This window comes from Equus quagga, chromosome 11 (assembly GCF_021613505.1).
Source record: "Equus quagga isolate Etosha38 chromosome 11, UCLA_HA_Equagga_1.0, whole genome shotgun sequence".
Lineage (NCBI taxonomy): Eukaryota > Metazoa > Chordata > Mammalia > Perissodactyla > Equidae > Equus > Equus quagga.
This window is the reverse complement of record NC_060277.1, coordinates 95,350,885-95,366,497: the sequence shown is the minus strand read 5'-3', so window position 1 is coordinate 95,366,497 and position 15,613 is coordinate 95,350,885. Positions and strand designations below refer to the sequence as shown.

General features: G+C 56.8%; 1 protein-coding gene across 1 annotated transcript; it reads left to right on the top strand.

The window, feature by feature from the left end:
• The first annotated feature begins 6,920 nt into the window (after positions 1-6,920).
• LOC124246544 (keratin, type I cytoskeletal 13) lies at positions 6,921-11,132 on the top strand. Its single transcript, XM_046674760.1, has 8 exons — positions 6,921-7,427; positions 8,504-8,586; positions 8,773-8,929; positions 9,114-9,275; positions 9,364-9,489; positions 9,582-9,802; positions 10,477-10,502; positions 10,799-11,132. The coding sequence occupies exons 1-8, from the start codon at positions 6,921-6,923 to the stop codon at positions 10,858-10,860; spliced, it is 1,344 nt and encodes a 447-aa protein (XP_046530716.1). The 3' UTR covers positions 10,861-11,132.
• Positions 11,133-15,613: the final 4,481 nt, after the last annotated feature.

Sequence of the window (15,613 nt, the reverse complement as noted above, 5' to 3'; positions counted from 1 at the left end):
GGTCACCACTGTACGGTCGGCACCGGGCTCGGCACACCCCCCATGGGTCTCATTTAGTACTGACGACAGTGGGCAGCCAGGGTTTATTACACTCATCTTGGAGATGAAGAAACGTGGAGATGACAACGTCAGGGAGGTGAGTGACTTGCCCAGTGGCCTCATGGATGGATAGTAAGCAGCAGGGCTGGGACGGGGCCCCACAGCTGTATGACTCCAAGACCAGGGCTTGTTCCAGGACCCCAGGCCCTAGCCCTTCACAGTTCATTGCCAGGGCCCTCCTCCTTGCTCTGGCCCTCACCACCTGTTCCCCTTGAACCTTGCCTTCTTCCCAGCTGGGCACACCTGAACTTCAGGGTTGCGGAGCCTGTTCCCATCCCTGCAAAGCTGGCCTCCATCCCCCCTGAAGCTGCCATCTCCTCCCAACAAGGCACTTAAAGTGCCCAGAGGGGAAGACACCAGCTTCAGGAAGCCCTCCCTGATTTCTCCAAGCTTAAATCCAAAGCAACACCAACCCCTATTGGCCTCCTCAGTCCAAATGCTGCTCCTGCTCCCCATCGCCTGCCTCTCCACTCTCGGGCTCACTGGAGCAGCCACATCCATGCACACTTGATTGGTGGCCCCTGGTTTGGGGCTGAGTCCTCTGGGATTCACAGCCCCAGACGGAGGGCAGGGAAGGAGGAAGTGGAGAACTCTGGGTGCTGTGGCTGGGCTGGGCTCGGGTGAGGACTAGGGGAGAGGGAAAACCGGTTTCTTAGTCCTGCTGGGAAGAGCAGGCTGGAGGAGGTCATTTGCAGGGAGAGTGGGCCCTCTGAGAGGGCCCCCATGGCGCTCGCTGGGTGAAACTCCTTGCCAGCAGCCCTGGTTGGAGAGAAGGTGGCACTCGTTATTTCCGAGGAGATTTGACCTAGAACACGTCTCCTGAGTCCACACTTGGAGCCAGACTCCCCCCGGGGCCGGAGGAAGGAAGCGGATTTACGTCTACCAGGCTCCGGGCGGGGCACTCAGCGCTCCGCATCTCGTTTACTCTCCTGCAGCTCTGTGAAGGCAGCTGCACTGGGGTGAAGACTCCAGCGCCCGTTTCCCGAAGAGGAGACGAGTCCCCGGGAAGTTAAATAATATGAATGGAGCCACAAGCTGGGAACAGTGAGACTAGGTCTGGGATCAGTGTCTCTGACTCCGGGCCTGTGCTTCCCCTCGACGTCATGAGGATGACGGAAGCGGGCAACACCTTTCTTACGAGGGTTTGCTCATTGGAAACCCTTTTCTTAACCTGTGTGGGCAGCCTGTACAAACATCATGTGGCCATCCCAGTCAGAAAGACTCTCCGCACATCTAGCCTTGGTCTCTCCTGCTGAGGCCCAAAGCACCAGGTGACATCCTGGGAACAGCTAGGCCCCTTCCTGAGACTCTCGGACCCAATGGCCTGGCCGCTGCTCCTGCCTCACTGACCTCCGGGCCTCTGTCCAGGAGTCTCAGGCCTTCTAAGCAGCCCACAAAGGTTGGTTTTCTCAGGCCTTCTAAGCAGCCCACAAAGGTTGGTTTTCTCAGGCTTCGGTTTGCAAAAGTAACCACCTCTGCAATGGTGCCGGAAGGCAGGGCAGGAGCCGGGGCTGGGGAGGGGGGAGCTGCGGCTCTCTCCCAGGAGTGCCTGTTCCTGCTCTCCTGGGCTTCCGGCAGGGGCTGTGAGAGAGGCACAGAGGTCTTTGGAACTTGCCAAGTCCTGTCCCCTCCCGACCCTGGAGTGAGGAACCTGCGCCCAGGAATAGTTCACACCTGACTGAGCCGTTAAATAGTCTCTGGGCCGAGAAGGCCCGCCTTCTGCCTGCCCCTGGGCTGAGGTTGGGCTTGGTTTCCAGCCAATCCGGGAAGCAGGGGCAGGCCTCCCTTCTCACCCCAGAGAGAGGGTGCCTTTGGGACTAGGGATTAGGGTCTTGGGTGTGTCCTCTGCTCAGGCTGCGCTTCCCAGAGCAAGCATGGGTCTTGCCTGCCGCCATCTCCCTGAGGACTTTGGCTGGTCCCTGTGCTTCTCTGGGTCTCAGTTTCCCCATCTTTAAATTGAGGAATCTGGCTGGATGAGATGATCTCGAGGTTCTCTCTGAGTTCATCTGTATTCCAGGACCTCAGAGGGGAACCTGTGCCCTGAGATCTGTGGCAGCAGGGGCTGTGTCACTCCACATGCTGCCGAGTCCTCAGATTGGGAGCTAAGTAAATATGTGTTGAATTATGCATGAACCTACTTCTCCTTTGCTTTTTCCTGCCCTAGGCACAGCTCTGGATGTTCACCAGCATCTTGGGCGAGTGCCCTCCTGGTGGTCACCTGTCCCTCTGAGCAGCCAGCAGCACAAGGGGAAATAAGGAGTTGGCAGCTTTTCCCATGAGATTTGCAGCTGGGGCGACCCCATTGGATATGACTCTTGTCTGCCATTCTTTCTCACCCAGAGCCAGCAGACACAGTACCCTGGAGTAGCTTCTCGGCATTCATGGAGAGCTCTCCTCTGTCGGCAGCAGTATTTGGTGGTAGATAAAGACCCTGTCTTCAGGGGGCGGAAAGCTGAGTAGGGGAAATAAGATAGGAATACCACTACTCGTCACTTGTCTGTTTGCTGTGGGCACCATGCCAGCTGCAGGGACCAGAGAGGGAGGCAAGGCAAGTTGGCACAGGATGGAGGCCCAGAAGAATTCTTGGACAGGCCCCTTAACGAGGATGAGCTTGCATTTCCTCATCTGCAAAAGGGAGGGAACAGTAACCTCCCACCTGCCACGTGCTCCTGTGTGTCAGGTGTTTTTCCAGTACCAACTCATCTAGTGCCTGTTTCCCAGTTGCGGCCACCAGGGCACTGAAAGGTTGAGTAAATTTCCCGAGGTCACACAGCCAGTCGATGGCATATGTAGGGTTGAAACACCTGATTCAAAGCCTTTGCTGACCTTGCTGGGTTTCAGGACTCCCGGGTGGTATGACAGAGACTTTAGGAAGCTGGGTACTATGGGAAGGGAAGGACCTGGGACACTGAGGCAGCTCTGGAGAAGGCTCCTGAGGACAGCTGTGTCAAGCAGGTGCCTCTGAGGGTGGGGGGCTGCCCAGAGGGTCTGAATCCCCTGTCTGGGGAGTGCTGCCTTTCACAAGAGGCCCCTCCCCTGTGGGGGAGCTTTGAGACCCTTTGAAAGGTGGGTCAGCCATCTTGGGCTCCAGGCCCCTTGTGGTCCAGGTAGAGAGGGAAGGCGGGAGGAGCCTGATCCAAGATCCAAGTGAGGAGCCCTGGGTTAGGAGCTGGGGGCAAGGATCTAAGCCTCTGCTCCGCAGATGAACAGTCTGGTGACTCTGGACAGATCTTTGAGAAGCAGCGACTCAGAAAAGCATTGCTGAAGGACACTTAGAAGTCATTTCAACACAAGGCCCAGGATGGGTTGATGGCAGAGCTAGAAATCCATGCCTTTCTCCTTGCTTCCCACTGCCCTGGGCCTTGGCATTCTGTGCTCGGTTTCCCCACATGGGAAATAAAAGGGTTGGGTGGGAGAATTTCTACGAGGATTCCGGCTCTGACGTTCTGCGTTGAGTGAGTACCCCGGCAAGCCCGCGAGACTTGGAGCTCACACCAGGACAGACAGTGGATAGGCTGAGCCGTCAGGCCATCAGCTGTGCACACCCAGCCACTGTGGGAAGCGGGACCATCCATCGGCCAGGCCTGTGGTGACAAGAGGCCTGAGAATGGAGAGGGCAACAGAGGACGCCCTTGCTCAGATGGGGATGGTGCTAGCCCTGGCCTGAGCGGGATTTACTGGGCAGTAGGTAAGGGCGCAGACCCGGAGGCAGAGTTCTGAATCTGGGCTCTGACACAATTGAGTTTGGGCGATGTATTTGACTTCTCTGGGCCTCAGTTTCCTCATCTGAAAAAAGGGTATGATAAAAACCGTAGAGTTATTTTGAGGACCAAATGAAGTAGCGCATGCAGAGCGTTTAACACAGTGTTCAGGAGATGTGAGCTAGGGTTATTTTCTTATCATTTAGCACATATAGGAGGGAACGCTCAGAGATCGTACCCTGAATTCACAGCAAGGTTCCAAGACACCATCAGGTGGGCAAGAGAGAGCTGGGGGCTGGGTTTAAATCTCGACTTCACAGTGATCTTGGGCAAGTGACTCGGCCTTTCCGAACCTCAACTGCCTCATCTATACAATGGGTCCCAAACCCCCTCTTCCATTGTGGTGCCGACAGTGTGTTCAGCGCAGCCTCCTCTGCAGGGGGCGCTCATGGGTGCAGCTTCCCCCACCTTCCCTGGAAATTGTGGAGGGGACTGCGTTTGACGTGATTTTGCCAGAAAGCAAAGAAGGAAGCTCAGGAGGAGCCGGCGGTGCCTCAGGCCCAGCCCTCTGTCCTGTCTCCATTGGGACAGGGCCGGAGGAAGGGAACTGGGTCTCCAGGTCCGGTCTATACCCAGCTCCCTCTAGGGGGCCTGGCATGTGTCCCCCAGCCCCGTGGGCCCCGGGGTTCACCTTGGGTCAGAGGAAGGCATTCCTGTGTCAAGGCACCACGAGTCCCTGCTTGGGCGGGGTGGGGAGGGGCCGTGCCCTGACCCCGCCAGGGGGAGCATGCCACGGCTACTCTGTTTTGTACTGCCATGTCACGGCCACCCGTGTTTGCACTGCTGGGGCTTTAGAGGATCTGTGGCATTGTTCCTCTAAGAGGCGTTGGCCTGAACCTGCTCGTCAGCCCCAGGAGGATCATCACTCCAGGCCTGGCTGGTTCCATCAATCAAATTCTTGTCAATTCTTGTCAGTTTTGATCCTCTATTGAAAGACAGCTCTCCTGCTTTGGGCTGAATCACAGCTTTTTGGAGAGAGAGCTGAGCCATCAGTTTGCAGCAGGAGGGCCGGGCAGGGTTGGGGTCAGCCCGAGTCCCAGCCTCGCCGTGGTCCTTGAGCACCCGCAGCAGGCCCTGGCTTTCTTCCTGGTGCTGACACCCGCGGGGCAAAGCACAGGCCTGCTTTCTATCCTTGGAAAACAAAGGACAAGGAAGCCCTGACTCAGAGCCCTCCTTTCTGGTCTTGCTTGCTGAATCAGTGAAGTGGTTTCTAGGATAACCTCAAGCCTGTGCCACCTCACCCCAGCCCCTGGTCTGGTCCCATCTGGACCCTCACGGCTGCTCGAGGCCAGAAGGCTGCTCCTGGAAGGCCATTCATGGCAACCCTGGCCCCCTTGGTGAATGGAGACTGGGAGCCTGAGTCCAGGCCCCCCATTCTCAACCCTGGAAACTTCTCCTTCCATCCTGGGCTCTGAGAGGCCACCTCTAGGCCCCTTTCTTCCTGCCTGAGTGCTGAGGCCTCCTCTGGCAGGGTTACTGAGCAGTGCCTGAGTTTCAGCCACGTCCCAGGCTCCTCGGCAGAGACCCTGGGTCATAGTCTCCTACATGGTCTCTTGGTCAAACACGCATGAGCTAAGACAGATGTCATGTGGTTGGGGGCTAGAAGGGGCCCCGCTCAGGTATTGCAAGACTTTCTCTCTGGACTTGCTGTGCCTCTGAGGCAGCTGATGTAGAGGGGTGATTACACACGTAGGTCAGGCTGATTCAGGGCTGCCCAACCAGGGCATCCTTGACCTTTCGGCCTAGAGAATTCCCTGTTTTGGGGGCTGTCCTGTGCATGGTAGGACGTGAAGCAGCATCCCTGGTCTCTATCCTCCACATACCAGTAGCATCTCCCGTTGTGACAACCAAAGTGTCTCCAGACATTGTCAGATGTCCCCTGGGGAGCAAAATAGTCCCTGGCTGAGAGCCTCTGAATAGATCTGTGGTGACAGAAGTTGGAATCAGGGTTATGTTAGGGGCCTCGGGTGTGGGTAACTGACTGGGGAAAGGTACAAGGAGCTTTATGGGTGCTGGGAATGTGCCCGGTGGTGGTTTCATGGGTGGACACACGCTGAGTACTTCATGCAGAGGTACAATGCATTAAGCTGGACACGTGAGTTGTACATTTTCACGTATGAAACATACACCTAAAACATGAGCCTTGGTGTCAGACAGAACCAGACTTGGGTTCCAGTCCCATACTTTAAGGCTCTGTTTCTCTACATGTAACATGGGGATGATAGTAGGACCCCAGTGGGCTGCTGCAAAGATGAAGTGAGATGGTGCGTGTAAAGCTCGAGCCCAGTGTCTGCCTGTAGTGGGGCATCTGAGAGGATAGCTATTATAATGTGCAGGGGGTTTCCTCTTTCTATGCCTCATTTTCCCCAGCTGTGTTGGATGGTCTCTAAGGTTCCTTGCCACTGTGATTTTATCTGATGTTCTTGGAGCCATTTTCTTCTCAGCCTAAACACTTTCAAGGTAGTTGATTCCACAGGACCAAGTGAAATTTGTCATCAGGGTCTCTAGGAGCAGTGGAGTAGACGAAATGCTAAGAAGGATGCAGAACATTCCAGTCTTCTTTTAGGAGTAGAAAGAAGGGAGGCTGAGGGCTGCAGAGACCTCGCCAAACACTGGGCCACTTTGCAGCCAGCCCTTCCTTCGAGAGGCTCCTGGGCAGACCCGTGCAGCTCGATCCCCCTTGGACACTGGGTTGGGCTGAGAGGCTGTGGGAGTGAGTTCCCTAAGTGGAGAGGTGAAACAGAATTCACCTGTCAAAAGGAGAGTCTCAGGCAGAACTCTGTTCCCTCTGAATCATCCTTTTTGTTAAGGCTTAAAAAAAAAAGCCACCCCACCAAAGGCACAACCCACCCTGGAGAGCAGAGGTGACTGGGCTTGTGGGAAAGAAAAAAATGCAGTTGGCACCAGTCAGAGGGTGGGGAAGGGAGGAGAGAAGATGGGGCAGTTGTCCAACCCCCCGTGGAGGCTGTATAAAAGGCATCCGCTCTAGGCAGAGCCACAGTCCTCGGCCCAGGCCAAGCCAAGCTCGTGTCCACTCCTGCTCTCCATCTTGCTATCACCATGGCCAGTCGCCTGCAGAGCTCTGCCGCCAGCTATGGGGGCGGTTTCGGGGGTGGCTCTTGCCAGCTGGGAGGGGGCCGCAGTGTCTCTACCTGCTCAACCCGCTGTGTCTCCGGGGGATCAGCTGGAGGCTACGGGGGTGGCGTGAGCTGCGGCTTCGGTGGAGGGGCTGGTAGTGGTTTCGGCGGTGGTTTCGGCGGTGGCTTCGGCGGTGGCTTTGGAGGTGGCTTTGGAGGTGGCTTTGGAGGTGGCTGTGGTGGGGGTTTTGGCGGTGGCTTTGGTGACTTCCGTGGTGGCGATGGTGGCCTCCTCTCCGGCAACGAGAAGATCACTATGCAGAACCTCAACGACCGCCTGGCCTCCTACCTGGACAAGGTGCGCGCCCTGGAGGAGGCCAATGCCGACCTGGAGGTGAAGATCCGAGACTGGCACCTGAAGCAGAGCCCCACCAGCCCGGAGCGTGACTACAGCCCCTACTTCAAGACCATCGAGGAGCTGCGGGACAAGGTGAGACCTTCGTTGTCAAGGAGGGCTCCTCTGTGCAGGGCAGAGCCACAAAGGCCAGGAGACAACACAGTATTCCAGGGGGCCAGAAGAGGCAGTGTGGATGGGATTCTCACCCTTCCTGCTGGGGAAAGTTCTAGCCTTTTACTGCTGAGCATCTCTACTTCTGATGGGCTTTCTCTTGCCCATACTTCCTAAGTGCCTTTCCTCTCGCTATTCATTTTTATTGTTGTTATTACTCATGTCAACATTTTTACTGCTTGCTAAACAGTTATGTTATTAGTGACTCAATCCCTATAATCCTAACCTCCTGAGTTATTTGGAAACCATGACAGTTTTAAAAGCCACTAAGAACGTCTAAAATCAACAGAGAAAGGGATACATTTTCACGCACGGCTCTGGGAATACTAGTTTGTTTGGTAGGGGCCCCATTTAAATCGATATTCTCAATCGGCTATGACCAGGTTGGGGAGATGGCGGTGGGGGCTCAGGCAGCGCTAAATGGAGACTCCTTCCGTCAGGGCCTGTCCATCACGCTGTGATGCCAGCTTGTTAGAACAGAAGTCCACTTGCCTAGGCTGAGTCCCAGCTATGTGGGATGGATTTTAAGTGCCTTGGAATATAAGAGTTTAAACAAGGAATCAAATGGATGGGAGTATTTGTTGGTTTTCCCCTCTTCTCAGCTGGGAGGCCAGCTCCCGTGAGGTTATTATGAACAGTGGAGCAAGGCTGACTCCCTCCCGACCTGAAGGAGAAGGCTCTCAAGACAGTGGCCTGGAGAGGTTCTAGTCTGGGGCTGTGGAGACATGAGTAGCCAAGGATGTCCTCAGGGGGGTTGTTCCTTTGAAATGTGAATCCCTGTCTTCCCCATCACCACCAGACCTAGAATGCTAGAGTGACAGTACACGGAAGGGCTCCAGCCCCGCCCCTCACTTGACAGAAGAGGAACCGAGGCCCAGCTCATGGGGACAGCGAAGGGGCAGAGGCTGACGACAACCAGTCCTGCCCATGTATTCTCGGTCCTCCTCCCCAAGCTTGTGGATCCCTCCACTCCAGCAGCCACCTTCTGTATTTTGCAGATCCTGGCGGCCACCATCGACAACAACCGGGTCATCCTGGAGATTGACAATGCCAGGCTGGCTGCGGACGACTTCAGGCTCAAGTGAGTTTATTCGCCTCATTCACCTTTCCCAGCGTCTTTTGTTTTATACAAATGCTCATCTAAACAATGAAACTGGAGCATCCTAGGAGTGAAAGGTCTTGGAAAACTAGCTGAGTGCAGGGCAGGGGCAAGGGAAAGGTCTAATATCATTTCTGTGTTGCTTTTTCAACTAAAAACATCCTTCAGGTATGAGAACGAGCTGACCCTGCGCCAGAGTGTGGAGGCCGACATCAACGGCCTGCGCCGGGTGCTAGACGAGCTGACCTTGTCCAAGTCCGACCTGGAGATGCAGATCGAGAGCCTGAACGAGGAGCTGGCCTACATGAAGAAGAACCACGAGGAGGTGAGAGGGGATCATGGGCCTGCCATGGCTGAGTCACCCCCAGTGAGAAAGAGGAGTCTTTTGCTGCAGCCAAACTTAGGGACTGTGGGACCTGGAAGCCCTTTCTGGAACACTCCAGTAGCGTTCAGAGCCAAGGAGAGGGAGGATGAGGGGCTTCACACATCTTCCCTTCCCATCCCCACAGGAGATGAAGGAGTTCAGCAACCAGGTGGTAGGCCAGGTCAACGTGGAGATGGACGCCACTCCGGGCATTGACCTGACCCGCGTGCTGGCGGAGATGAGGGAGCAGTACGAGGCCTTGGCGGAGAAGAACCGCCGGGATGCCGAGGAATGGTTCCACAGCAAGGTACCCGGCCGTCTTACCCTACGTAGCCAGGGGCTGCAGAGCCTTCCAGCCGGGCTCCTCCATCACCCTCCTCCTGCTTGAATTTCAGAGTGCAGAGCTCAACAAAGAGGTGTCTACCAGCACTGCCTTGATTCAGACCAGCAAGACAGAGATCACGGAGCTCAGGCGCACTCTCCAGAGCCTGGAGATCGAGCTGCAGTCCCAGCTTAGCATGGTACACCTGCTGACCCCTGCCCCGCGGCCACCACCTCTAGGCCTCCTGCTGGCCTGGCTCCCCTCATAACTTCTTCTCCGTTGCCTCACCAGAAAGCCGGATTGGAGAGCACGGTGGCGGAGACCGAGTGCCGCTACGCCCTGCAGCTGCAGCAGATCCAGGGGCTTATCAGCAGCATCGAGGCCCAGCTGAGCGAGCTCCGCAGTGAGATGGAGTGCCAGAACCAGGAGTACAAGATGCTGCTGGACATCAAGACGCGGCTGGAGCAGGAGATTGCCACCTACCGCAGCCTGCTGGAGGGCCAGGACGCCAAGTAGGTCCTCACCGGACTCTCTCTTGGGAAAGTGTCTGCAGGACCCTCGGGAAGGGCCTTTGGGATGAGCCTCTTTGTGTCCCAGAGGGGAGGGACCCGTCTGGGCTTAAACAGCCTGGATGAAGTTCCAGGACCAGAGCTCTGCTGTCCCCTTGGACCAGGCTGTGGGGGCATTTCCTCAGCAGGAGGCAGAGTCACTACCTTTAAACTTTCTCGTTTGAGCCTCTGGATTAGACTGGCATGAGTGGGGACCACGGAGAGGACATCTCATATTGGAACAACATTCGCTTGGTTCAAGTCAGCCCAACGAAGCTATTGAAATGGCGATTTAATTGCTTCAGGCCATTTGCAGAGACCAGGCCATCCTTGTGGGCCCAGGGGTGGGGGGGTAGGGGGAGGCTGAGCGAACCAGGAGGAGGACAACACTTCCGGCAAATGTCCTGGATCTTGGGGCAAATAATATCTCCTCCCGAAGCCTCACAGACAGACAGACAGACAGACAGGCAGGCCTGGCAGGCACCTGATGCTGCTGCCGCTTGGGCTGGGAACACAGCTAGGTAAAAACACCCAACCCAGGGGCTCCAGATGATGGTCTGAGTCACTGCATCCGGAGGACAGATAAGCACCTGTCCCAGTTGCCCTCGGCTCATGGCTGCCTCTCTCCTCTCCCCCAGGATGACCGGCTTCATCTCCTCAGCAGGTAAGGAAACCACCCGGGGTGAGAGGTGGGCAGGCTCCTTTCACTGCCCTGGGGGGTGGGTGGGGGGCAGGGCTGGGCCCCCCAGTGTAGGGAGGGAGGGGGCTGGGGCAGGAGTGGTCATTCGCTCGTTAGTTGTTAGTTTTTCTTTCAAAATAGATGGTTCTGCCCAGTGGAGCCTGGGTTGTCTGGAGTAAGCCACCTTTGGCAGTTCAGCCCCACCTGAGCAGTTAGGGGTTGGGGCCCTCCTGAGGGGGGTCTTCCCCAGCCTGAGTGTCTCTCACTTCCTCCATTCCCAGGAAACACCAGTACCACAACTACCACCTCCATTCGCCGCACTTCGGAGACCCGTAAGCCTTGAACGTGCCCGGCATCCCCTGCCTTTGTCTTCGGCGCCCAGAGGAGGAGAGAGCTGACAGTGCCCTGCAGGAGGGAGCGAGGGGCTGCAGGACGCGAGGCTCTGTCCCCCTGCTCCCAGGACCCCGGCCCCCCACTCTCCCAAGAGCGGGCACTCCATGCTCTTCCCTCTGGCTTGGCTTCCTCTTCCCCCTGACCCAGCTCCTCTGACCTCTCAGCTTCTCTACTCAAAAGAAAAGAAAACTCAATAAAGTTTCTTGCCTTTTTGCAAATGTATTTTTGATTCTGGCCTGGTTTCTGTGGGCGACATCTGCCAAGACCCTGATTTGGGGTTGTGGGTGAGTGGGTGCAGCAGGGTCGAGGGGCTCAACTGTGACAAAGCCCGGCCTGGGGGCCTCCCAGGACACAAGGCACCTGGGCTGACCATCAGCACTCAGGTGCAGCAATGACAAACACAAGGGACACAGGTGGCTCAGAGATGATGGCACCCAGCAAACGTGGGCAAATGGGGCCAACCAGAGACACGCAGGGCAGCGAGCCAGTTCAACTCAACACCCTATAGGGTGTCTAGCAATAAGGCAGCAGTGGGGTTCTAGTAGAGTCAGGTGAGGGGAGACAGAGGGAAGAGGTACAGAGTGCTCCGGAGCAGGCTGCGAGGGGCTGGGAGCGGGGGAGAAGGGGATATAGCACAATTACCCCAGCCCCAGCCTGCTGCCTCCTGCTTCCTGCAGAGAGCACTGCCTTTCAAGATGATGGGCATCCAGACGGCAGTGCCCGCCACCCCGAGGCCCTGCCATTCCAAATCACCCAGTGAACCAGCCATGTCATGACTCAATGAGTGACCTCAGTCTGCACTGACCTTCCTCCCCGCCCCCTCTGCATCCCTGTCCCCCTGCCTCTCTGGATGTCCCAGCTCAGACTGGCAGCCTCCTCTTGCTCAGCTCGTTCCTTCCATGTTGGCTGGTCCCCTGGATTCCGGCATAAGCGCTCTTCTCTTTTTCCTCTTTACTCTCCCCTTTGGTTCCTGGGGACATGTCCGTGGTCACAATTACCAGTATATTCTGATGACTCTCTAGTGAGGGCTCTCTCCTCCTCTCCAGAGTCACATGCCCAACTGCACTGGCCATCGCCTCCTCAAATCCATTTCCTCCGAAGGAGCACCCATCTTCTCCCAGATCTGTGCCTTCCTGGTCCCCTATCCCAGAGGACCTGGAATCCCAAGCCAGGAGCCTGGGAGTCCTCTTGACCTCCTCTCCCCCTCACCCCTTCACAAGTCCATCCCGTGGATGCTGTTAGCTGGAACGTCTTCACGACCTCCCTGTTTTTACTTGCTGGGCGTGTTGCCACAGCCTCCTCCCTGGCCTCCTTGCCTCCAGTTTGAGCTTCCCCATCATCCATGCTCCACCCTCCAGTGGGGGCCACAGCTGAAGATGGAAAGTTTTCCTCCCTCTTAGAGAGGCTGCATGAGTTCTCCCCACAGAGGAAAGCTTAGACTCCCCACGGGCCAAGAGGCCACCTTGGCTGGCCTCTTCCTGCCTCTCTTGTCCTGGTTTCTACTCAAGCCCCTGCTCTTCTACCTTGCCCTGGCCCGCTGTGAGGTCCTGCTCTCCACACTGCTCTCTGTGACTGAGGCTTGTGGCCGGGGGCCTTGGGCCCTTGTTCAGTGAGTGACCGCAGTCTGATCTGACCTTCCTCCCCTCTCTCCCTCTTTCTCTCTGCACCCCCATCTTTGTTCTTTTGGATATGACCAGGTTTTTATTCCACATTCAGACTGAGGTGAACACCCCCTTCTCTGTGGCACCTGGATTGTGTGGGGTGCCCTCAGGTGTTCGCATGTCGGCGCCCGCCTGCACCAGTGTCGACCATGCACTTGGAGGGGCGGGCTGTGTCTGTCTCTCTGCGGCCCAGCCTCCTGCTGGTGCTGTCAATGCCTGTGGAAGGAAGAGATGACTGTGTGAACTGGGGAATGCTTCTCAGATGCCACTTGATTTTTGTCATGAGCTTTTAGGCGAGAGGGTAGCGGGGCTCTGCCACGTGCCAACAGCTCCCTGCTCATTTACCCTCCCCTCCCTCTCCAGCTCCCTGCACAGTTTAGTCCCTCATTCATTGTCTTCCTTCTCCTCCTCCACCCTAAGCCTCTCTGCGGACCCCAGGCAGTTGGCTTAGTCCCACAGGCGTCTCTCAGACATGGCCCCCCCAGCTCACTGGGTCAGAGAAGGTGTCCGCCCTCCACTCATTCCAGATCCTCCCGTCTACCCCACTACAGAAGGAGGCGGGCTCAGTGCGAGTTCACCTGCCCAGAACTGGGCCAGGAGCTAAGGCGTCAAAGAGAAACAGGGCATGGCCTCCACTCCTCGAATGCTTTACCTTCTTCATGAATCGATTTTGTCAGCAGCTATTTATTGAGCACCCACTGTGTACCAGGCACTATGATGGGTCCTGGAGAGAAAGAGACAGGCCAAAGGCAGCCTCTGTCTTTTTTTTTTTTTTTTGAGGAAGATTAGCCCTGAGCTAACATCTGCTGCCAATCCTCCTCTTTTTGCTGAGGAAGACTGGCCCTGAGCTAATATCCGTGCCCATCTTCCTCTGTTTTATGTGTGACACCTACTGCAGCATGGTTTGACAAGCGGTGCATACGTCCACACCCGGGATCTGAACCGGTGAACCCCGGGCCACAGGAGCAGAAAGTGCAAACTTAACCGCCCGCCATGGGGCCGGCCCCCTAAAGGCAGCCTCTGTCTTCATGGAATTTGCAGACTGACGGGGAGGTGGGAGGAGACGCCCCCAACAGTAAATTATTGCGATCTTCGAAGCTCAGCTCAGGCTGTGCCTTTTGCCATAGATCTCCTCTGATCTTCCTCCCACTCCCATTCTCCCCTATCTGTTCCCAGGGCCTCTGTGCTGGCGATCATCGCAGCAATTATTGGAGAGCTGGGCGTGAAGCCCACAGGCTCTGGAGACACGTTGCCCTGGTGTGAGCCTCAGCTTTGTCACTTACTCCATCTGTAACCCTGGCCAATTGACTTAACCCCGTGGGCTCACTTTCCTTGCCTGCTGAGTACCACCTCCCTTGGAGGTCATTCCATACAAGTGCTTGGAACAGTGCCCAGCACACAGTAAGCACTCAGTGAATGCAAGCTTTCCAGTTCTCTTCCCGAACCTGTGAGTTCCTTCAGGGCAGGGAGAGTTCTGGAGTCATCCTCATCCGCATTCTTAGAATGTTACAGAGCTCAACATACGTGTTGAATGCAGGGAGAGAGAATGAACGAAGACCAGCTGTGAGAAATGAGAGGAAGGTCAGACAGCTGACTGCACTGAGGGCAGAAGGGGACGGGGTCTCCCCCAGTCTGAGGGAGGGGCCTGGGTCAGAGGAGGGCCTCAGAGCTGAGCCCCATGGCTGCTTCAAGGGCCTGTGGGGTCCATAGCCCAGGCTTGCTGGGCCTGAGACCCAGGCCAAGGCTATTGAGGGGGCAGCCCCCTCCTTTTCCGAGCTGGCATTGGGGAGCTTGGTGGGGTACGGGGTTAGTCCATGTGGGGCAGTGAAATGAGCTGGACCCCGGGCCTGATGGGGGCTGTGGCCTGGGAGCCTTTCACTCAACCCCAGGGAGGACAATGAGAAGCTGGGCTCCATCCAAGGACCTCTGGGGCCCTATCAGGAACCCTGGGGAAGTTGGCAGCGAAGCCCAGGTGTAGGCATTTCAGTCAAAGCCGACTCAGGAGCCGTCCTGAGCTGGAGGAGAGGTGGTCGCCCCAGCACTCCAGTCTGAGGTGTGGGAGAGGCGGTGTGGGCGTGGGATCTGCACCTTCCATCCAAGGCACAACTGTGTCCCCTCGGTCATCTGCACGGCACAGCCACTCCAGGGAGGGCAGCTGTGTCAGGGCTGCTGGACCACTATTGCCCCTCCCCTGCCCCAGGCTCACACCCCTGCTCCCCAGGGCTGCAGCTACGTGGAAGCAGCCCCGTCCAGTGTCCATCGGTGCCTGACCAAGCTCCATGCCAATGATTGCGAATGAGCACGTGTTAATGCAAGAGATGCCAAGAGAGGGGATTATAATAAAGGGGGAAGTCATAATGTGTCTAGCACTTTCCTCCTTATGGAGCTTCTTTTCATCCTTTATTTCATGTCATCTTTACCCCATGAATTGGTACCATTGTGCCCATTTTACACATCTGAAGAATGAGGCTCAGACTGGTTAAGTGACCTGCCTGGTGTGAGAGCTGGGATCCACACTCCGACATGCTTTCCAAGACCACGACTCACCCTGTGTCAAAGGTCAAGCAGCCAGCCTTGGGAATCAGGAAGCAACGAGGCTCCTTCCTAAGCCCCATCACTTAGGGAACGAAGACTTCAACGGTGGAAGGTTCCCGTGGTGCCCCAGCGCCTCCAAGCTCCGGAGGGCAGCACCTCCACACGGCAGGTGCTGCACACAGTGGCTAACTGCCGTGCTGCCTGTGCGACTCCTGGCTGCTCCCGTCACCCTCCTCCTCATCCTCCGCTCAAGGCGCCTGCCTCTCCCCGCGGCTCCACCCTGGGTGGATGGGCCAGCGCACTTCTGCTCTCCCCTTGGGGCTGTGTGTCCTGCCTGGGCCCTGCAGGGGGCAGACTCACTCCAGAAAGCAGATCAGTGCCTCTTTGGCCACCTGCTGGGACACGGGGTGGAGGGACAGGGCCCCAGACCTGGTCCTACCTGGGCCTGGTCCCAACATGAGGCCCTGTCCAGCCCTCAGCGTTGTGTTGGGCGGCTGGGCGCTCTGG

Coding starts and splice junctions, on each gene's coding strand:
- LOC124246544 (XM_046674760.1), top strand. CDS start 6,921: ATGGCCAGTCGCCTGCAGAGCTCTGCCGCCAGCTATGGGGGCGGTTTC. Junction 9,490..9,581: donor TGCAGTCCCAGCTTAGCATG/GTACACCTGCTG, acceptor TTGCCTCACCAG/AAAGCCGGATTGGAGAGCAC. Junction 9,803..10,476: donor CTGGAGGGCCAGGACGCCAA/GTAGGTCCTCAC, acceptor CCTCTCCCCCAG/GATGACCGGCTTCATCTCCT.